The sequence below is a fragment of the Maniola jurtina genome, chromosome 2 (assembly GCF_905333055.1).
Source record: "Maniola jurtina chromosome 2, ilManJurt1.1, whole genome shotgun sequence".
NCBI lineage: Eukaryota > Metazoa > Arthropoda > Insecta > Lepidoptera > Nymphalidae > Maniola > Maniola jurtina.
The window spans coordinates 7471969-7496823 of record NC_060030.1 but is presented as its reverse complement, the minus strand read 5'-3'; the positions used below and the strand labels follow the sequence as shown (position 1 = coordinate 7496823).

Below are 24855 nucleotides of genomic sequence, written 5' to 3'. Positions count from 1 at the left end.
ATACCATCAGGTCACTCCACAAATCTGGAGGTAAGATCTCATCATGACTAAGAAAATGAGCCCGAACTCGAAACAGCTAGCTCTATTCGTCTCCGAGTTCCAATAGTGACTTCCAAAGTATACCATCAGGTCACTTCACAAATCCGGAGGTAAGATCTCATCATGACTAAGAAAATGAGCCCAAACTCGAAACACCTAGCTCTATTCGTCTCCGAGTTCCAATAGTGACTTCCGAGGTATACCATCAGGTCACTCCACAAATCCGGAGGTAAGATCTCATCATGACTAAGAAAATGAGCCCAAACTCGAAACACCTAGCTCTATTCGTCTCCGAGTTCCAATAGTGACTTCCGAGGTATACCATCAGGTCACTCCACAAATCCGGAGGTAAGATCTCATCATGTCTAAGAAAATGAGCCCAAACTCGAAACACCTAGCTCTATGCGTCTCCGAGTTCCAATAGTGACTTCCGAGGTATACCATCAGGTCACTCCACAAATCCGGAGGTAAGATCTCATCATGACTAAGAAAATGAGCCCAAACTCGAAACATCTAGCTCTATTCGTCTCCGAGTTCCAATAGTGACTTCCGAGGTATACCATCAGGTCACTCCACAAATCCGGAGGTAAGATCTCATCATTACTAAGAAAATGAGCCCAAACTCGAAACACCTAGCTCTATTCGTCTCCGAGTTCCAATAGTGACTTCCGAGGTATACCATCAGGTCACTCCACAAATCCGGAGGTAAGATCTCATCATGACTAAGAAAATGAGCCCAAACTCGAAACACCTAGCTCTATTCGTCTCCGAGTTCCAATAGTGACTTCCGAGGTATACCATCAGGTCACTCCACAAATCCGGAGGTAAGATCTCATCATTACTAAGAAAATGAGCCCAAACTCGAAACACCTAGCTCTATTCGTCTCCGAGTTCCAATAGTGACTTCCGAGGTATACCATCAGGTCACTCCACAAATCCGGAGGTAAGATCTCATCATTACTAAGAAAATGAGCCCAAACTCGAAACACCTAGCTCTATTCGTCTCCGAGTTCCAATAGTGACTTCCGAGGTATACCATCAGGTCACTCCACAAATCCGGAGGTAAGATCTCATCATGACTAAGAAAATGAGCCCAAACTCGAAACACCTAGCTCTATTCGTCTCCGAGTTCCAATAGTGACTTCCGAGGTATACCATCAGGTCACTCCACAAATCCGGAGGTAAGATCTCATCATTACTAAGAAAATGAGCCCAAACTCGAAACACCTAGCTCTATTCGTCTCCGAGTTCCAATAGTGACTTCCGAGGTATACCATCAGGTCACTCCACAAATCCGGAGGAAAGATCTCATCATGACTAAGAAAATGAGCCCAAACTCGAAACACCTAGCTCTATTCGTCTCCGAGTTCCAATAGTGACTTCCGAGGTATACCATCAGGTCACTCCACAAATCCGGAGGTAAGATCTCATCATGTCTAAGAAAATGAGCCCAAACTCGAAACACCTAGCTCTATTCGTCTCCGAGTTCCAATAGTGACTTACGAGGTATACCATCAGGTCACTCCACAAATCCGGAGGTAAGATCTCATCATATCTAAGAAAATGAGCCCAAACTCGAAACACCTAGCTCTATTCGTCTCCGAGTTCCAATAGTGACTTCCGAGGTATACCATCAGGTCACTCCACAAATCCGGAGGTAAGATCTCATCATGTCTAAGAAAATGAGCCCAAACTCGAAACACCTAGCTCTATTCGTCTCCGAGTTCCAATAGTGACTTCCGAGGTATACCATCAGGTCACTCCACAAATCCGGAGGTAAGATCTCATCATGACTAAGAAAATGAGCCCAAACTCGAAACACCTAGCTCTATTCGTCTCCGAGTTCCAATAGTGACTTTCGAGGTATACCATCAGGTCACTCCACAAATCCGGAGGTAAGATCTCATCATGACTAAGAAAATGAGCCCAAACTCGAAACACCTAGCTCTATTCGTCTCCGAGTTCCAATAGTGACTTCCGAGGTATACCATCAGGTCACTCCACAAATCCGGAGGTAAGATCTCATCATGACTAAGAAAATGAGCCCAAACTCGAAACACCTAGCTCTATTCGTCTCCGAGTTCCAATAGTGACTTTCGAGGTATACCATCAGGTCACTCCACAAATCCGGAGGTAAGATCGAAAGAAAACGAGCCCAAACTGGACACATCTAGTTCTTCTAGTCTTCAAGTTCCTGTCGCAGCCTTCGAAGTTCACTATCAGATCACTATCATGCTCAAGAAAAAAATCCAGCTAACGATAAAATGTGATAATAGGTACATAATATTATCATTATTATCTTACCTTGCCAAAATATCAGCACAATCACGGAATAAGTACCTATAAATATCAGTTAGGGTTTTGTCGAACTATTTTGTGTTCGTACAGCGATCTTTTCCACATCAAAAAATTATAGCAACCGACGCAGAGACCACCCACGAAGGCGGCTAGCCGCTGACTGATATAATTTTGAAATCATACCATTGCCTGCCCAATATCAAAATAACCCTTAGTGCACTGTATTAAGGTTTGCGGTTGAAGCAAAATACGTGAAAAATTTATACACGATGTTTTTATTTATTTTTATAATACTATTAATATAATAATCTCACATTTTGAGGTACACATTATGTGCTAACGGAAAATATTTATTAGAAGAATAAAATCCGTACGTAAACTGAGAAAAATGTACCTAAACTTGACCCTAAATCGTTAATTCTGCGTGGAAGAGGTGAAGGAAAATCGTTCTTATAGTATCAAAATTAATGATTTTATCAAAAAATTACTCGATCTCTGGAGATAAAGGACCAATCTATTTTTAGCAATCTGTAGTTCCAATTTACTTAGTATATTTTAGCCACAAAGCGTACCGAAAATCTATACAAGTGTGCAAATACGTCCTTAATTTATAAAAGCTGAAAGTTTCTCCGCGTATTGTCCCCAACACCGACCGGGAGGAACGATCAGCGACTATGAAGTTTGGATCATGGCGGCTTTGGGAGATAACAGGTAACAAAGGTGAAAAATATCTTTACTAGGTACCACTAGGCACTAGGTTATCTATCACCTAGTAAGTACGTTTAATAGGGATTGAGTTCCTGTGATCATTCACCTGCTCTATTAGTACTTAGGTACTACCTACTTAGATACTGGAGACAGCTAAACAAATAATTCAACAAACAACTTTAAACTATTTTGATCAGCGATATCGATTAATAAACATGCCTTTGGATAAAAAACGCATCCAAATCGGAAGCTAGAAATTATTGTTCTTGTGGTGGACTCACAATCGCCAAAAAAATTAAATATAAGTATGTAAGTATCAAAACCAGTGTGAGCTTATAAGAACCTAAACAACAAGTGATAATTATTTGCCGAAGTTTTGCCAGTTTTTAGAAACATAAATAATAATTTTAATCACTCCTGTATTTTATTAGAGATCTTCCGATGTTTATCGATTTTACCTAAGCTACGTAACAGGCTGTACAGCTTCACAACTCCGGGACGTCCAACTTTGTCATTGCTCGAATCTCAAAATACCACCCAAGTCGATTCCGTTAGCCTAGTGCTATGCATTTTTTTCTCTATCATGATAACTACATTTGAATGGAAATCCTGTCGTTATCTTACATGAGTGACAGCTCAGATGAGCGCATACTTTTATAATGAAGTTTTATTTTTGAGTTCATAGTCCATCGTCCAACTATAAATCATTTGTGATAGGTTTTCGGAGAGGTAATCTATTTATAGATAAACTAGCTTATTACCGTGACTCCTTCCATTGGATTTATCTTTTTTAAAGATCCCGTTAGAATTTCTTACAATCCTTCCTCAGTGCATTCCTAGGTCCTACAAATATCAAATCCACCTATCTAGGCCTTTAGGTAGTCAGTCAGTCATCAGTGTTTTCATCCCTTTTATATTGGTTTAATACCTCTAAATTAAAAAAAAAATCCCCGTCACAAAAACCTCTATAAGAAAACTAGAAAAGAGCAGATAACTTTCAAACGGCTGAACCGATTTTCTTCAATTATAGCTATAATAACACTCTCGATCAAGCCACCTTCAAACAAAAAAAAAACTAAATTAAAATCGGTTCATTCGTTTAGGAGCTACGATACCACAAACAGATACACAGATACACAAAACTTATAACACCCCTCTTTTTCGGTCGGGGGTTAAAAATCGTTCTCTTTAATTTTATTATTTATCGATAGAAAATTGCTAGACTACGAGTGGCTGAATGGAAAGAAAAACGTATGATAGTCTATTATTGTCTGCCAGAAGTTTTTTTATTGGGGCTATAAAGTTGTGTTTGTTGTAAGTAATTTTTGGAATACGATCACATCTCGGTCGCAGATAAATCGTCGACAATAAACCTAACACGAAGAGATCGTAAAATTCTAATTCCAAGCCGGGCGTAACGTTCCCGGCGCCGCGATCCCACTGAGAACAACCTATCATAATATCCACTACTGTATAACATATTTCATACAAAGATAAAACAGGTTTAGGTAACATAGCAAGCATATTATTATTATCTTAACAATTTATTTTTGAGATAAACGTATAGGTACCTATTTTGTCTTGTCCGCGCTGAAAGAATCTGCCGAACCACAGTTCAAGACAGTGGGAACTTGTAACAAAACGTCGAGGCTTCGACGTCACTGGCAGGCGACGAATGTTACCTACATCTGACACTAGGTAGGCTATGAAACGGCTATTTTTCTTTGATTTCGGAGAGTTCCCTCACTCAAGCACTCTGGCCTATCCGCGAGATGAGGTGCCCACGCACTCGAACTGAACTGCAGCTGAACTTCGCGTCGCCGGCAGCGCCCCGCACGATATTCTCTCCAGCCGCGACGCGCGGCAGTGACGCTCTACGCGGTACGCGCGTCGTAGGCACCTTTACGGTTTCGCGCGTTTCCTTCACACATCTCGCACAGGCATAACCAGCCACTTTATCTATGGCTATAGATACCTGTGTTTCATTTCCTAATTATTGTTCTTGAAAATAAATACCGTCCATAGTGACGAAGTAGGTGAAGCGGGGTCTTTGACTCAAGTTGGGTGCACTTGTTCGTCTGTCTGTCTATCCATCTGCCAGGGCTTTATAACTTCTGAGACTTAGTTGAACACCTTTACTTTACTTTGCAAATCGATGGTCCAAAGTCGAAAATTGCAGAAAAGTTATAAAAATTTGTACTAGAGTAGAGAGGACTACTAATAGAAGCAGCTGATACAAACATTTTTTTAAAGATAGAGCATTTGATAATTGTACATAGCGAGTGGAGTCATGATCTCTACTAGTACCTATATTTAAGTATATCAGACCAAACGCCAGACACAACTCTAATTGCATTCATATACATTTTTGTTCTACCTTATACTGGCTTGTTTGCTGTAATGATTAGTCAGAGCCTTAGATTTGTAAGTTTATTTAGTAAATGTGTTTTCTCACTCGAGTGCAAATAGGCAATGGCTACCTGAATCTATGCGGGTAGTCCGTTTAATGTTTTAGCGGTAAACATTTCAAAAAGGATACCTACATTTGGGTACTTAAATATGTAGGTAGGTACATAGTTAGGTAGTAGGTACTCCGAACTTTATTCTGTGCAACGGCCCTTTGGCCAGGAGCCACTGCTGGTTTTGTAACCAAACTAACGAATCGCCTAACGATTCAGCGCGATGTAAAAATCCATAAAAGAGCTGTAGATTCATGCGTCACCTCACTCGAAAAGCAGGTGATAGGTAGGTATCATTATTATCATATCATTGAAATATTTTTAACGAATACAATTAGGTCATGTCGTCTCAATTATTCGGGGTCACGATTTCAAGATGACTTCCTTGCCACAGATCGAATCATATTGAACGAGTCAAATATGTTAATTAATTTAATTGAACTCACTTCAATAACGAAATCGAATTATTTTGATACTCCTGGTCATAATGCAAATTACAACATCGTTTCTCGAATAATTGTTTCTCGTTCAGACATTCCTGATTTCACTCTAGTTTCATCCAAAGATACCTTAGTACAAGCTAACTAAGTATACCTACTTACATAAATGAATAATCTAAGATAGGTTCCCACAGCCCAAAAGTCATTTTTCTCGATCTAAAAGTAGGTACATACCACAGATGAGAGATTATTTACTCATCTGTGGTACATACGTATGTAAAGTACCTATGTAATGTGATGCGAGTGGCACGTTAGATTTGCTTAATTTAATTTACCAATCCAATTAGAAATTGAACGCGGGAATTTTGTTTACAAACAACAAGGTAGGTATGAGTACCACTACTCCGGAGAGGCAATCATTTTTTGTAACAGTAAAAACAGCGTCTTTCGAGAACTTTCTATCTTCCTATCTACTTGTTTTATCTTTTTCTGCTCAACTTTTTTCTTTAGATCAGTGCCGATATGAGCGAAGGGGCGAAGTCGCCAAGCTTCCATAAAGGAACTAGGTATAGTTGGTATCCACCTACAATTATCTTTTTTTGTAATCGGTGGCTAGGGTCGTCGACCGCACGGATGCTGCCAGTAGCGGACCCATGTCCCATAGCATGCGCATTGCGCGGGCGCCTTCCTCTATCTGCCCCAAACAGTAAACTTTCCTACTTTCTTTGGCCTACAATAACATACTTTTGTAGTGAAATATTATCTACTTGCGTACCTACCTTTTGTAAGCTATTTCTTCCAAATTTCTATTTTATATTACTTATATATGCATGTATCTTTGAGAATTTATGTTAGAGTGAACATGACGTTACCACAAAACTATAACCTTGTACCTAGATAATTTTACAATAGCAATATTTCTTGACATAGGTAGGTACACGCTAGCAATGATCTTACAATAATTTTATTAACATCATTGCACGCTAGGTACTAATACTTACTCTATCGTGAATCATTTCTTTAAATTTGGTGCAAAGGTGGACCCCAGGGTAGCTTATCACCATCCCGGGGGGCTATTTTTGGTCCCGGAAAATCAAAGAACTCCCTTGGGGTTTTTTAAAAACCGAAATCCACGCAGATGAAATCCAATCGACCCACATCATCTAGTCTTCGTATGAATAAGCTATAATATCTAGAATTTATTGTAAGCGAGATGATATTCTAGATACATAGGGACAAAGAAAAGTGGGAAAGTCATTTGTGGGAATGAGTGTAATATTTTATAATAAAATTCCACAGTCAATATTAGACTTGCCTTTACCAAAGTTTAAAAAATCCATTAAAAGTATGCTCCTGGCAAAAGCATATTACACAATCGAAGATTATGTAAATGATAAAAAAGCATGGATTTGACTCGCTCCAGCAATGCGCGGGTCTGCAATTGCTTGTATAGTATAGAATATTATTGTAAATTGCACAATTGAAAAGAGCAATCGCCGAGTTTCTTGCTGGTTCTTCTCGGTAGGAACGGCATTCCGAACCAGTGGTAAATTATTTGACGATTCAAAAGCACTTGTAAAAGTTTATTTGAATAAAAATCTATTCTATTCTATTCTATTCTAAAGCTCCTTGCTGTAAGAGCAAATCTGAAATGAAATGTACTGTGGAATATAAAATCGAACGCCATAACGATTCGCGGGGGTTGTGAATTTACCTATATGGGGGATGACTGGTACCTACTTTGTAAACGTATTTTCTTAATTCCCTAAGCTGCAAGGCAGATAAGTACATTCCTGCTTATTTTAATGTTTTCGTTTCTGTTTGTCGTTCAAAAAATAAGGCTTAGCAAAGACCAAATATTTCTAAAAATTACTTATAGTTGTCACTGTTGTCACTCGGGATAATACCCCTGACCCCATACATACTTCCAAAATTATATCCAAGCATTTAGAAGTTATGGTAGAATAGAGAAACTCACATACATGCACCCCGAAAACATTATTTGTTTGTTTGTTGTTGTTTGTTTGAATTCTTTATTGCACAAAAATTAAATTCCAGTATTGGAATTTGGTTGTAATTGTCAAACGGGTGTTAGATAAGTAGGTAGGTATAAAGAATTTTTCCAATTTTCAACCGACTTTCTTGTGCCTAAGATTAGCATGAAGATTATAATAAACAAGCAAAATATTATAATAATACATAGTAAGGTAAGGTACCTTATTCCTAGTAGGTACCTATCTAACTAGGTACCTAATCGTTAATGCTCATTAATGGTCTGAAGATTGATCGCTGCTTGAAATCACGTACCTACGGTCTATGTAAAAATCAAGATGTTTTTGGGTATTTAAAATATTTGTTAAATAGGAATATTTTACGTTGGAGGGGGCTTCCACGTGACCGTAAAGGGGTCTGAACAAAAAAATAATTTCATGTCTAGGGTTGTGTGGTACTGATAAGATTCGAAAAGTAAAATAATTTAATTTTACATTTCTTTATAAATAATTATATACGTCTAGGTTATCGTGATACTGGTTATTTAACCGAAAGAAGTGGATTTTTATTGCTGTAGAGTTTTTACATAGATTTTTTATCTGATAGGTATCGAAGATCGATAAGGCACGCGGGTCGTTTACTTCTTTTATTACAACCTGACCAAACAACCGGCCGACCTCGCTCAGTTGAAATTTCTGAAAATACTTTCTTAGTGAGAGAAAACCAAAATCATCATTGCAAAGAAAAGCAGCGCGGATCGACTTTGAGCTGTACGTTGGTAGGTATGTCAATCAGTCAGTTTCATTATTTAATTGTTAGTTAGGTACCTCTACCTACGTTATACTAGATTATTATGACTAGAACCCCATAACTAAGATGGAAGTGGGCTAACTTGGAAGGGCTATGGTAGTTTTTATTAAACCCACACCCCTTTGGTTTCTACACGGCACCGTACGGGAACGCTAAATTGCTTGGCGGCACGACTTTGCCAGAGGGTGGTAACTAGCCACGGCCGAAGCCTCCCACCAGAAATTTTAGAAATTATAAAATTTTAAACCACTGCAGAGAATCGAACCCGGGACCACCCACTATAGGGCCACAACGCTTACCACTGTAACAAGGAGGCCGTTACTATGAATTGAACTTGAATGAAAGACATTTCAGATTATAGCATGAATAATAATATCATTATGTATCTACTATTGCACAATTCATTAATTTTACGATACTATAACAACAAGCAAAAGGCACACAATAGATTGAGACAGCCCTAGTACCGGTAACGTGCGGCGTCCTCCGCGCAACCCGCGCTCGCCCCTCTCTTCCATCCATCAGTCAGTCACTCAATAACACGCGCAGGGAACGGTTGTACGTTCATTTGCCGCGCTCGACATTCACGCGGACAACTGGGTCACGAGGTGTTTACGCGTATTGCCAAATAACACTTATTTGTTTTGTGTTGTGGATGGTTTCAGTGACAGTGTTTTGAGATACCTTCTGGATTAAGAAACTAGCGGCGCTTTTGAAGTGTACGTGATGCGTGCGTGAGCGCAGCGCATGACGTGCTACGAAACGTTGAGAGCTTCGGCACCCGCCGCGGACGCCCCCATGGCGCACCACTTCGTCAAGTGGTGGCGCAACAAGTTTAGAAATGGATATAAGAAATTCAGCAGTAAGTACCAACTAAACTGAATTAATTTTAAATAGTTTACTCGTTTAAATTAAAGTATGGGAATATGCAGAAGTCACTAAACCATTCGCACTCAACGACTTATTGAATATATCGAATAATAAATATTATTGGACGGATCACGGAATAACCAATATTAACTTAGTAAGCATTATGAAAATTGTAAGTAATAAAAATAAATGTTAAAAATTGCTGGTTGAGCAGTTACAACCGAAAATCCATAACACGGATTAGTTAATTTTTTTTCTAACCTCTCTTGCATAATTTGCTCATATTGTTTTCAACATTTACAAACTTATTACAAATTACAATATGCCTACAATATAATACTATAGAACAATAGTTTAGACACCAAATTGGTTGCGGTTACATTCCATTAAGAAAGTTAACACACCTACCTACCTATGTGAAAGAAGTGGACAACCGAATTGTTTATCCTGTGTTATTCAGTGGCAGTGGCCTACATCAAAATATAATAAGAGTCTTAGAGCCTATTTCACATTCTCCAGATAAAGTTTATCTAACAAAAACAAATTACGTTATGATGGTTTTTGTATTGGGAATCTGTCAAAATGTCAATTGGAACAGGCCCTTAGAATATGGGTCATCCATTTTCGAATCAAAAATTACCGGATAAAATTAGGTGGGTTACTTTTATTTAAAAAACGGAATAAATACCAGAACAATAGCTATCAGTAAAAGATAAGCAAGGTTAGACCAACAGTGGCCTAGCTGTAAAGCTATTTACCTTTTTACCTTCTCATTCGTTTACTCTTGGCAGAGTGGTCGTGATTGTGAGTTAGCTACCTATTACTGCGTCTCTTGCATCTCCATCTAGCAACTTCTGTTCTTCTGTCATTACGTGCACACTCGGAGATAGAGGTCCCTATTGGTTGTGGAATTTATGTCATTGTCCGTCCACATACCTACTTAGTTGGGGAACGACCACATAGGCATGTATTCCCCACTCGACCTTGTACGACGAGTTGTTCGATATTACCAAACTTCCTCGTAAGTCGTAACATGTTCGAAGAACTTCAGGCTTCGCAGTTGTACAAGCGACGAAAGCCTTAGATTTTTAGTTCTTTGAGTATGAAGATGTTTGTTCGAGATGGCAGCTTATTCTTAAGAGGCGTCTCCAGCAACCCAATTCCAGAACATTAGTAATTTTTCGCCGATTGATTTGCCTGATCTTCTCACAGCCGCATATAAGATTGGAAAGACAATTACATCAGAAGAATGTTGGCATTTCTCGTAATTCTTGTTGGTTTCACTGACATCTAATTTATGATGCATTGAATGAGCTAGAACTTTAGTGTTTCGTTGGTTTAGTAATACCTACCTACTAATTTTCACAGTTCGCTTTCAATTACAATAATTTATCTTCTATCTGGTCGTTTAATTATATTTACCTCTACAAACTACCAGTACCAGCCAGCACTACACCTGCTCAATTCTTTTGTCTTCCAAGACATTCGAAGCTCGGCGGCTGATGTAGTCAGTTTTTTTTAACTGGGATAGTATGAGGAACTAACTGACATATCATGAGGATTATTTGTTAAAATACTTAATTTTGAAATTCAGTAATTACCTATTTCAAGTGTGATTTGTCCATAAAATTGACTAATTAATTTGCAAAAACGACTTCAGTTTTTCTCAAGTCTATTACTCATTCGATACTAGGCACTTCAAAGAAAAAAGATTTTCCTTTGATCTTGTTCTATTTAGTAACGAAATAGTCGTAAGCCCAACACTTCAATTAAAAGATAGGTAGGTAGGTAGAAATTTTTGTTTCATAACGTATTTTCACGCACGTCAACTCTGTGAGGCAAAGTTTGTTAATAATAATTTTGAATTCAAACTGAGCCGCGTCGCTCATTTGATTAACTTCAAAGAGAAAAGTTGAAAGCACTCGCCGAAGCGGAGACAATGATACCTTTTATTTGACATCAAAGAATTCCCCGCCTCGAGCTCTTCTTTAAAGTGAATAATAGTACGTACATAATTATAAAACCCACTACAAATTACAATAGGTAACAATGCGTCCAACTTAGCTGGAAACATATTTTGATTTAGCATAAGTATTTTTAATATATTTTCAATTGATTTAGTAGGACTGACTTATAATGCAACAATAAACAAAAATGCTGTATACCTACCTTGTTAATGTATAAAAATTATTATTTCTATTGCAAACCGTAATTTGTTACAGGTTGTGAGTTGTTAGCTACAAGTCATTGATTCTTAGTTTAGACCAGGGGTTCCCAACCTTTTTTTGTCTACTGCCCACTTTAAGGATAAATTATTTTTTAACGCCCCCCTTTTTAAACATACTTGAAAACCGCTAAGTACTTATAACTGATTATTGAAACGCAATTTTATAGTATTCGGACAGAGTATCTTTTATTGAAAATAAAACAAACATAATCAATTGTTATATAAAAACTAATGTGAAGGTTGAATCTGATGCTGTTCAATAAGTTTGTTGATATCAGGTTCCAATTTACTCAAAAACAGCCGCAAGTCGCCACGTTCGGTAACACGCAAACGATTTCTCTTTTTAGTAAGCAGCGTTGCCACAGCACTAGATCCACGTTCACACAAATATGACGATGGGAATGCTATCAAAAATCGTTGAACAATTGACCACAATCCAGGGTACAATTGCGGGATCGGTTTTTGTAGCCAAAATTCTTGATATCCATTTTTGAACTTGTGATGACTTTGAACCATTGATGAAATTATAAATCGACCCCAAAGCCCTACACGATGCCCCCTTTTTTTCCTGGGTCTCTTACCGCCCCCCTTTAGGCCTGCAGCGCCCACAAGGGGGCGTTATCGCCCACGTTGGGAAAGACTGGTTTAGACGCATTATAAGCGGCGGATAAAAAAGATTTTTCGGAGATAAATACACATCTTTCGACTCGTTCCTTTTGATACAGCTCTTCCGCGTTGTTTTTCAATTTTAGTTGAATAATTTATTGAATGTTCTTGTTGTAGGTAAAGATTTGTGTATCTTTAGTGGTTTTGCACCCCACTTAAATAGGTACTTATTACATGACACTAATCCAGCATTCCATATTAGTGTCACATATGGTTTTAAAATGAGGTTCATTGGGCATCGTGTTATGTCAGTAATGAGTGCATGGAAATGGTAGACACGTCTGCTGTTACTCACTGACTCCTTAATTGACCTTTAGCTTTAAGTGATTATACACGCGATTATCTTTGACCAGTTTTCTAAGGCAGGCAATCTAAGAATATTAAATAGGTAAGTATATTTGGTAAAAAATACGTAAAATCGAACTTTTTTAGGATTCTCAAAAGAAAAAACGGAACCTTTATAGGATCACTTTGTTGCCTGTCTGTCTGTCTATGCGTCCGTCCGTCCGTTCGTCGCTCGTGTCCGTCAAGAAAACTTATAGGGTACTTCCCATTGACCTAGAAACATGAAATTTGGCAGGTAGATAGGTCTTATAGCACAAGTAAAGGAATAAATTCTAAAACCGTGAATTTGTGGTTACATCATTTAAAAAAAATGTGTTTCAATTTTCAAAGTAAGATAACTTATACCAAGTGGGGTGACATTTGAAAGGACTTTTCCTGTACATTCTAAAAGAGATTTTTATTTATTTTTATGCATAATTTAGTTTTTGATTTATCGTGCAAAATGTCGGAATAAATACCCGAGTACGGAACCCTCGGTGCGCGAGTCTGATTCGCACTTGGCCGGTTTTTTTAACGGTGAGTAGGTAATTTATACTAAAACTAGAAGTTAAAATTAATATTAACAAAATAGAAAAGTGAAAGTGCTTATCAAATCTGTAAAGAAATGGATTCATTACCTAATATTTTAGTAGATAGGTATTTTGCCGTTACCAATGTATTATTAGTTGGGTTTGTTCGTATGCATAGATATTATGTATTCGTATGTCATTGAGAATACGAGGAGAAAGTTGTTATTAATAATAATAATAATAATAATAATATAATAATAATCCTTTATTTGCATAATGTGTGTTACAAGATGTTGGTAATTATTACATAGTTCAAACACATTAGCCGTATCGGCGTACAAATATTTTGAATGTTAATTATAAATGAAGTGATATAATCATTATTTCATAAAATGTAGATTTGCATGCAGTTTATATGACATGCATTAATTTATTATTATTAGATACACTTGGATACAAATTGATCTAGATTTTAACAAAAAATAAAACAAATCAGATCAGATATTAAAGTTAAAACAGATAAGTAAACACATAAATCTTAATAAATAAAGTTTTAAAATCAAATCTTAATATTTTTTAGGAGATCATCAACCGCATAAAAATTTTTTTCTTGCAACCATTTTTTTAATTTATAGCTGAATTGTTTAAATGGAAGCATTTTGATCTCCAATGGCAATTTGTTAAAAATTTTTATGCACATAGAGTAACAATTTTTCTGATACAGTGCTGTTTTTGAAATCTTATCAAACACTAATTTATTTTGGTTTCTCAATCCTCTTTTTCCAACATTATCATGCAGAGTTTTGAAAAGGTGATGGTTTGTTTTAACAAATTTTGCAACTTCCAAAATGTACATACATGGAAGCGGCAATATCAAATGTTTTTGAAAGACAGGCTTACATGATTGAAAAGGCGGCATATTTAGAATAGCTCGTAGACATTTTTTCTGAACTATAAACGCCTTATTAAAATCGGTTGAATTTCCCCATATAATCAGGCCATAACGGAGCACTGATGACACGTAACCATGGTATGCTGTGAGAGCTGTATTTAAACTAGCAGTCTTTACTAATCGACGTAATACGTATACAAATCTATTTAGTCTATTACATATATTATTTATCTGATATTTCCATGAGCAATGTTGATCAATTTCTATACCTAAAAATCTACAATTTTGTACTTCATTTATTTTATGTCCTTTATAGTTAATATCTAGATTGACATGTCTTTTATTATAATGTCTAAACTGAATAAAATTAGTTTTATCAATGTTAATACATAAATTGTTATGTTCCAACCATTCGATTATTGATTGCACAGTATTATTTATGTCAGATTCGAATTTATTTATGTCATTATTATTACATGTTAGAAGAATAGAAATATCATCTGCAAATAGAGTCATATTATTATTTGTAATGTCTGGTAAGTCGTTAATATATAAAAGAAAAAGAAGAGGCCCTAGAACTGTGCCTTGTGGTACTCCATACTTATTTGTTTCAAATGATGATTTAAAACTCACTATTTCATTATTTTCATTTAAATTTTCTATTTCCACACACTGTCGTCTACATTTGAGAAAGGACTGTATCCATTCTAGTGCCGGTCCTCTAATGCCAAAATTATCAAGTTTATCCATTAAGAGTTTGTGAGAGACAAAATCAAACGCTTTTGTCATATCAATAAATATAGATATTACAACTTCTTTTTCATCCATACTTTTTATAATTTTACTTACTAAGTTAAAACAGGCTTGCGTTGTTGACTTTTTATTTTGAAAACCATATTGTTCATTTTTTAATATTTTAAATTTGTCTATAAATTCAGTTATGCGTTTATGCATAGCCTTTTCAAAGATTTTTGACATCACTGGGACAAGTGTAATGGGACGATAATTACCTAGTTGCTTTTTATCACCCTTTTTGTGGAGTGGCTTGACCACAGATAATTTTAATGCGTTCGGGAAGCAACCTTGACAGAACGACTGATTTATTAAGTAAGTTAAAACAGGTGCTATTTCTTTTTTTTTATTTAATCGAAGGAGAGTAGGTACCTAGTTACGATAGTAAATAATAACCCACGAGAAAGGGCTTATTTATCAGATTAATAAACCTAATGTTAAGTACTTAATACATATTTTTAAATTTAAGTATTTTCTTTGATTTACATACCTAGGTAAGCTAGGTATAGGGTAGGTTACATAAATTATTTATTTTGTCAAGAGTCGGCTCGGGACCAATCCATAAATTATTAGGTACTAGCTGATACCCGCGACTTCGTTCGCGTGGAAGTAGGTTTTTAAAATTCCCGTGGGAACTCTTTGATTTTCCGGGATAAAAAGTAGCCTATGTTGTTATACACACGCACGCGCACGCGCACACACGCACGCACGCACGCACACACGCACACACAAACACACACAAACACACACAAACACACACACACACACACACACACACACACACACACACACACACACACACACACACACACACACACACACACACACCACACACACACGCGACGTGGAACTTGGCAACTAGCTCACTAAAGGCAATTAAAGTCCCTTATACCTACCATAATATAACCTATTATTTTGGGGTGTAACCGCAAATTCATGGTTTTCAGATATTTTCTATAAAGACCTACCTTCCCGCCTTTCATGCTTCTGGGTCAAAGGGAACTAGGTACCCTATAGGTTTTCTTGACTGACATGACAGATGGACAGAGGGCAGACAGATAGACCACAAAGTGATCCTATAAGGGATCCGTTTTTCCTTTTGTACTGAACCCTAAAAGGGCTGACCCTGCGTCAACCAAAATAAATTATATTGTAAGACATTAGACAGGACATAAAGTTTAGGTCATCATAGATATTCATTTAGTTTCACATAAGCCAATAACCGCGAGCTCAAAAATAAGAAACATTGCAAGTTGAAAACTTTTTGTCGTAAAGTGATTGCGGGAAAAGATGGTACCTACCTACCTTCTGTATCTTCACTATCAGCGACAATCCATATTACATAGAGTGTTTGTACAAAACCGACAAATAGGCCATGTCATAGGTAGATGGTACCTTACGTTAAGAACCTAAGTTTTTCTTGGCCACCGGTTTTTAAAAGATAGGTATACCTGCGCGCAGTAAGGACTAATAGCAGTAATGACTAATGGCTAATGGAGTCCTAGTATGGAGAATATACACTTTAGGCTTCTGTTAGAAATCTATCAGATAAATTCTGAGAACGCTTTTTAAAAGAAAATAAAATTAGTGGCAGATGTGGGACGGCGAACTCAGAGCTTTAAAGCATTAGGCCCATGCCGATCTCTCGGGCCTTCCGAGAAATAACTCGACGCCCGCCCTGCTAGCCCCTGTGAGTCTTTACTTATACCCGGCCGCTCGCTTTACACAAAAATCTTTTGAATTTTGCCGATGCGATGGCATTCGGATTTACTATACATGTTGTTAGATTTGTTTTTCTGCCATTCTATTTCTAAAAAGCGGTTTATCTTGTTAGATACCTAGCTGAATATGTAGATAGTTTTGAGATATTCTCTGCAGGCCATGACCTTAGTGATTTATAAAAATAGCACTTTACCTTTCCCGAGGCTTCATTTCTATGGTGCTAAAACGTAGACATTGACAAAGGAGTCGATCCACCAATTTAACGTTGCTCATCGAGCTATATGGTCGAGTATGTTAGGAGTTTCTCTGAAGGATAAGATTCAAAATGACCTAGCTCAAAACCTCAGCAAGTCGAAGGAGCAGAGGCTGGTCTAGAGTCAGGAATCGAAAAGTTCTGGAGTGGAGAGCATGAATAAGTAGGATACTTGGTACTAGTGTAGGGCACCCTCCAGCAAGATAGAACGATGCTATAGCCTCAGTCCTTCTCACTCTGACGTTATCTTTTCGACGCTTAACTTTATCAAAGTTGGCGAGATATTAAATCTCAAACTATCTCTATTTATCTCTTGTAGGGATTTGCATTCCATAATCCATGCACCAAGTATCATACTTAAATTGTTGCACTATATTCATTTATTTATCATCTATTCCAGTGGGCACCGAGGGCGAGCGCACAGATACAGAAGAATTAATAGGTCGTGCGTCTTCCCAATGCTCTGCCCCACCGGACGTCTTGCCGAGCGAAGCGAGAGCCTTGCTCCAGCCGGCGACACCGCCGCCCATCCCTGCGAGGAAGTCTGAGGCTTACTGCAAGAGGCCACTTTCGCCCGAAAGACATGCAGAAGATGTAGATGAGAAACAACCTAGATTACGATTTGAGGTAATTTTTGGTCAACCAAGTAAGATAAATTGCCCTAATTATAGTCTAATTCTTTAAGACACCGAATGGTGTTACATTACACCGTCAATCAATACCATATCTTGACTCTGATCGCAGAATTTCAAGAACATTCGGATAAACTGCCTGAACCTGTCAATAGCATTGGGGGGGTATTCCGTGTTATACAATCAATACCGTATTGCATTCTGGGATCGCAGGATTTCAAGAACATCCGCATGCATTGCGATCCTGTCAAATAGCTTTGGGGCCGCCTTGTTTCGTGTTACACAATGAATACTGAAGTTATTGTGATTCTGGGAACGCAGGATTGCAAGAACGTTCGGATACATTGCGACCCTGACGATAAGCATTGTAGGGTGTTCGGTGTTAAACAATCAATATCGTATTGCGATTCTGAGATCGCAGGATTTCAGGAACATCCGAATGCATTGTGATCCTATCAACACCATTGGGGGTGATCCATATTACACTATCAATGCCATATCGCAATTCTGGGATTACTCTGGGTTCGCCAAATTTCAGGAACCGAACATCCGGATACATTGCGATCCTTTCAATACTAATATTTCCTCGATATAGGATCGCAATATCGCGTATGGCGTGATAATATTCATAGTGTAGCTGCAGGCTTTAATAGAATCGACCTTTGACCAATCTTTGCCCATCTGTTAACCAAATAAAGAGTATTTTTTATCTTTCAATATCGTGATTCACTATACAGAAATGGGCATCGTGATTAGATTGCCTAATGAAATCACTTCGAGACTACTCCTAAATTAAAGTAAATAAAGGAGCAAGTAAAGTTGTCTACATTAATTATATTATTATTATTACGATAATGATAGCTAACGAAATGGAAATCTTAAGGATAAAAAAGGTTTTAAATAATTAGAAAAATTAGCTCGGATTAAATAGGTAGGTAGGTTGCCAATCTTAAATTTAATCCAAGAAAGATTAGCGCAGTTCATTGAACAACCAGTTCTAAGCTGATTATTTTATGATCGGTTCAATTTATTGTCATGAAAATCCTAGTAAGTGGAATAAAAATTAATTTCCTATGTATTACTTAGAACAATATAATACTGCTCAGTCTAAGGAAGTTAACCACTTAAGGAAATTATATGGATATTTAAGGATTGTTTTTAATCCACCTTAGTTAATTTAGCATTTAAACTATCGTGAGTAATTTCCATTGCAAGTTGTATAGATTGCTGTCTATATTCACTTATTTAGTCGACGTAATACCGACTAGTTTCGAACCCATCCAGGGTCTTTTTTCATAAAAATTCAGCCTTAGGTAAATGAATATATTAGAATCCAAGATTAGAATGTTTACTGTCATAGCAATATAGGATAGGAAGGTACTCGTTTCCTAGAAAATGTGGAGCAGCTTCGTGTTATTGTGCATATTAAATGAATGTAACTAGTATATCTCATCATTCATAAGTCGACTACGCTATCGTAGTTAGCAATTTATCGAATAAATGAGATGATTCATCTATTTGTGTCATATCAGTCGGGCGCGCGGCTCGCTTTGTTCCATGGTATCTCTGTGATCGGAAGGCGCGACTAGTTTCCTTTTAGAGCTCGAGATAAGAACGCCTGTCATCGCCGCGGACACACGTTGTTCGGCGCCACCGGTTATCTACGTTAGCTGACTTTGTACTTACAAAGTCTCGTTTGTCATTATGCTTCCTTCTAATATTAAGATATCTTGAACAAAAACATGTTTTAAAAACTTCAAGTATTCACAAACGAGTTCTTTGCTTTAACAACGAGACACGGCTAATTACTTCTGGTGACAAAAAATAACTTTTCTCTTGTTAGCTTACGTCGGCTAACTCATTGCGCGAAAAATATGCGGAAGCTGTTAAACTTCAGTTCAATAAAAAATTTACATCGATTTGTTCTGCATGTAGTTTCTTTATAATCACTTAAAACATATCCTCAACACTACATACAAGTAAACTGATTTAATTTTATCTATCACTACTAAGTACCGGTCCACCGGCCTGTCGCTTCTTTACGTAGTAATATTTAGTATTCTGGGCTTAAACTAACAATTGATATTAAAAGTTGGTACATTTAAAGTTTGAAGAATAAACTCTATTATTATTTATTACAGGAGCTGACGTGTGACGTTGAATTACAGCACCCAGAATCATCCAAACAACAGCCGCTGCAGTTTTCTTTTACTCTTTACGACCTTGATGGTCACGGCAGGATGACAAAGGACGTATGTATGACATCATCAAATTATCATCGTGGATTGTTAGATGTAAATTGTCGAATACTTATTCAATTGACTACATTTTTGTCGGCAGGATATAGCGGGTATAGTGTCGACTATATACGAGTCGATAGGAAAATCGGTCACAGTCCCGCACTACGGGTCCAAAACAATACAAGTGCGTTTAACGGTCGTGCCGGAAGACGGGCGACCTCGCAACCACCGGGACAGGCGGGATGGCAGAAGACGACGACGAAGGGAGCGGCCTGCTGATGTGCATGTTGCGCCGCCTGCCGCGTGCGCCGACAACAGTGACGACGAGCCGCACGACAGGCTGTCACATGAAGATGATGCGTCCTCGAAGTCCTCGTACTCGGGCGACAGGCAGCCACCCCAGAGACCTCCGCCGGTCCTCAGACAGAGGCCATCTCATCACCGGCACACGAGGCGAGAGCCGCGTGAAAGGAAGCACACGAAAAAGAGATCTGGAAGTTTACAGAGACGAGAGCTGCTTGAAATCATTCAGGCAAACATGGAGAAAAATCGCCTGAGCTTTCAAACTTCAAGGTATGTTGTATTACAATTACCTACCTACCTCTTCATTTTGTGACACAAATGAATAAAAATCTTTGCATGCTAACTTAAAATTACATTTTACTTGTAATTCCGCCTTCAGAGTATCAATATTGAGTCGGTTTACGGTTACTTCTACGCGGGTATTTAATATTGGTCCACGCATTGCCGCACAAGTAAAATATTCTTTCTACTGCACAAAACGTCCGGGTTTGGTTTCGCCAGTCAGCGCCGGCTGAATTTGTAAACAATACAGGAGCTTTCGTATTTCATTTTCGCAATTACGGGTCTCTGTATTGTCATACCCTGAAATAAGGGGTAAACCGTAAAATACGGGGTATCTGGCAATCCTACCTGCAAAATATGACCCAAGACACATACATTTTAAAGCTCTTTTGTTGACTTTCTTTGTTTCTTTTTTTGCAGAAAGCCCTGTGAACCTGTTGCCAATGAGGAAGAAATCTTGCACAAATATCAAAAACTTAGAAATAGATCTTATACTGTTAGCGATAAGCCTCATGCATTCCAAAAGTTAAAAACAGAGGCCAATAACAACGGATATTTAGACTTAGCGAGTGGGGGTGATTCGAATCTGTGCAGGTACGATAGGTATTTGCACGCAGTAATATGTTCCTCAGCGCGGCACGCCAACACGGGCTACCATCAAAAGCATTCGCAGCCTCCGAGACACACCAGAACATCTCACAACTTAAACCCGAGGTCGCGTTCCCACGACTTACCCGCTCAAAACCACTCGACGCACCAACCTAGAGTACTACAAATCATATTTTTATAGAATTTAAGCATGGGCAGAGTCAACGTTTGACTGTGTCCTTATGAAAATTTTGTGTGCAAGGAATTGTTTAAACATAAGTGGATACTTAGTGGTTAGGCCGCATTTACATGAGAGCTTTTTTAACGTCCGTTATACCATGTTATATGTTCACGCGTCAACGCTTTTTTACGTGTGAAGTTGTGAACAGATACTTGGAAATACATTTGTTCTATTTGGACGCTTTTTTAACGGTAGTTTAAAAAGGTCTCATATAAATGAGGCCTTAGGTACTAGGAATTAAACAAAGATTTGGTAAAAATGGGAAATTACAATTCCAGGCATCAGTTTCGAATTTTATACAAAAAATTATGTATATCTGTGGTTCAAACCCCCAGTATTTCAAACTTAGTAATCTCAATAATGAATAAATTAAGGGCTATTTTGGTTTTACAAAACCCCAATATAGAATGGTTGAGATGACGCGAACATGTGAATATTAGGTGTAAGAGTAACTTGGAACAATTTGTAATTACAAATTTTGTAATGTGTTTTAACTTATTAAACGTAATAATTCTAAGTACTTATAATTTTCGTGAATATCAGTGTTCAAATTGAATAAACGCAAGATATAGCTGACTTAACATTTCACATACTTACTTGAATAGCATTCCACACTTCACAATCGGAAATGGTTTCGTTTCAAGCGTTTTAAAATACAAGTTCTTACCGAACACTCTTTATAAATAACAGGATTAATTTATTATCAATGTTCATTGTTCATAAGTGGGATTGGATTTAGATTTTAGAATGATTTAGGATTTATAATACACCATTCCACAATTTGTAATCTCGATGATGGTTTTAGTTGTACACAAATCTATAAACATTTGTTGATGTGAAAATAGTGCTATCCTTTTCTTGCTGGTTCTTCTCAAAGGCCTTCCGAACCAGTGCAAGATGCAGTTGATGAAGTACTCGTAAAAGTTTATTTGAATAAAAAATATTTCTATTCTATTTTATTCTGAGAAATCTAAGATGTACCTACTAGCACTATTTTAGACCTGTTAGAGATTTATGTACAACCGAATTAGCACCAAGACTTATTTTGTTCAAAATATATAATATGTATTAGTTATGTATAAAAAACTTTTAGATTTTAAAAAATGCGCCGAATTGAGGACCTCTTACTTTTTTGGAAGAATGATTTGTAACTACTATATAGTGCCTTACATTTGATGTGAATGTTTACACACATTTCTTTGCTAAATCATTGGAATATATTTTAATATTTTGAATATGTTAATGCTCATTAGTATGTATAATGTAGCTTGTAGATATTAAAAACTCATTTTAGAGTTTTAGACTGATTTTAGATATAAGTTTAGGTGCTCCAGCTAAGGACAGTTTATAAGATAGGTAGGAATGTTTTATTAATTATTACAATGTACTTAAGTGCTGCCTGTATTTTATTTGTGACATTTTAATTTGCTATATTATGTCATTAAAATTGGTATTCTTTTATTTTCGGGTTGCATTACCAATATCAGTATTCATTATTATTGTAAGTAAATGAATGAATCTGTAAAATGTTTTATCTACCTCTAATTTTACTTTATTAGCTTAACTTTAATATTTATTGTAAAAGCTAAATCCTAAAATTATTTTAGTACTTTTTTTGTGATAATGAGTGATCTGTTTTCATGACAATGTTTCACTCAATGGTATTAAGCATATGTACGTATTCTTGTAAGATGGAACAATATCTTTCTTATATAACAAAATTTGTTTAGTAACAAGTGTAAATTAAAAATTTATAACACCCCCGACAAGTGAAGGTTATAGTAATAACTAGAAAAGAGCTGATAACTTTCAAACGGCTAAACCGATTTTCTTGGATTATAGCTAAGAACACTCTCGATCAAGCCACGTTTGTGTTCGATGACGTATGGATCGGTTATTAGGGGTCAAAGAAATCTTTTTAGTTTCGTCAAATATCTCTGTCTGTAGGCTATGTCATAGCTACTTTATGATATGTGTAAAGTTGTTTAGCGCAGATAATGAAACCTGTTAACGCTACACAAATTATATTTTTCACGGTACTTCCTGAACTCATTGAATAAAATTTTTAAAGTCATTATGAAGAGTTTGAAAAAAAAATGGTCAAGCCCTAACTTACGTGTGTTCTGGCTCCTGACACGGCCTTGAACAGTCATCAAAATCCCGTTGGGACTAATATTCGATTTTTCTGCGATAAATGGTATATGTCTGTCTCCGGGAGCTATCTCTCTTTACCTTTCGTCGAAATCAGTTAAGCAAATGGGCAGTGAAAAGGTAATAAACAGATAGACACATTGGCATTTATAGTTTTAATATGAAATATGGATAATAAAGGTAAAATGGTATTTTGCTGTAAGAATAATATAAAGTTTGTTCGTTAAAGTTATTGGTGCATGCTATTGTAATTGTTTGCTATTGTTCCATTTTAAAATGTACAGTGTACAAAGTGCTCTATCTTGTCAAAAGTATTTATTGTCAAATATAATCCTTGAGGTTTCAAACAAAGTATTTTATTTCATTAATAAGATTCCCTCCCTTTCCTTATTGCATAATATTAATACAAGTAGAATGCAAATCAATTATAACCGTCGTGGTTTCTCAAAGAAGCTCGCATTTTGCATCAGTGTAATAGCTTAGTAAACAGTAGATTTTTAACCAGGCATTACACATTTTAATACATGAAGTCATTAAAAATTGTTTTTTTTTTCAAAAAAAAAAAAAACCGACTTCAATACCAACCCACAAAAAATTTAATTTATTACGGAATATATAATGTATACAAGAGATAATAATATAATTCTATAATAATATTTTTTGTAGTCAGTGCCACCACAGATAAAGTAATATCACTTAAAAAAAAAACAATAAGCATGGGTAGTGTTGATTTTATTCAGCTTTTTGTTAAACAATAATTGGTCCGTGGACAATAACTTCTAATATTAAACAGCCTCAATGAGTAACGAATGTTAATGCACTTGTGATAGTACTTGGTATGGAACGCGACAGGTCGACATGGCAATCGAGGTATAAGGCGGAGGGACGCCCCGCGCCACACACTCGCACTATCCCGCACCGGGTTAGCGCGGGGGATGTGCGGGTGTGCAGGGCGTCCCCATCCTGATTGCCATGTCGACCTGTCGCGAACTAGAGGTACTTATAATAACATTACAAACTGACCTAAAATGTAAAATTTAAAAATATATTATCACAATAATTAATATTAAAGGTTTTACATTAATGCATAAACTAATTAAAATTAGAGTTCCTATTACATAAAATAAAATAAGTTCATTAATTTAAAAATTCATAAAGCACTTATTTAAAATTGCAAGCAATATTAATTAATATGAGAGCATTGTCATTAACAAAAATACTAAATAGTTATAAAAATAATACTATTTGGTAGAAATTAGGTACATAAATTTTATAGATCAGTTTTGAAAATATTTGGCTTACTTCTTTAAAAAAATATATGTATATAAAATCAGGTCTTATCGCAGACTGGCTTTCTATATAAGTGGGTGCATAGAAGTTTAAAAAAAATTGTAAA

General features: G+C 36.7%; 1 protein-coding gene across 1 annotated transcript; it reads left to right on the top strand.

Annotated features, from left to right (window-relative positions):
- The first annotated feature begins 9265 nt into the window (after positions 1–9265).
- Positions 9266–23802, top strand: LOC123876277 (protein naked cuticle homolog). Its single transcript, XM_045922485.1, has 5 exons — positions 9266–9608; positions 17423–17649; positions 19796–19906; positions 19995–20467; positions 20900–23802. The coding sequence occupies exons 1-5, from the start codon at positions 9494–9496 to the stop codon at positions 21267–21269; spliced, it is 1296 nt and encodes a 431-aa protein (XP_045778441.1). The 5' UTR covers positions 9266–9493; the 3' UTR covers positions 21270–23802.
- The last annotated feature ends 1053 nt before the right edge of the window (positions 23803–24855 follow it).

Excerpts from the sequence above, each read along its gene's own strand:
- LOC123876277 (XM_045922485.1), top strand. The coding sequence starts at position 9,494 with ATGACGTGCTACGAAACGTTGAGAGCTTCGGCACCCGCCGCGGACGCC. Across the intron at positions 17,650-19,795 it reads AACCTAGATTACGATTTGAG|GAGCTGACGTGTGACGTTGA; the intron begins GTAATTTTTGGT and ends TATTTATTACAG. Across the intron at positions 20,468-20,899 it reads CTGAGCTTTCAAACTTCAAG|AAAGCCCTGTGAACCTGTTG; the intron begins GTATGTTGTATT and ends CTTTTTTTGCAG.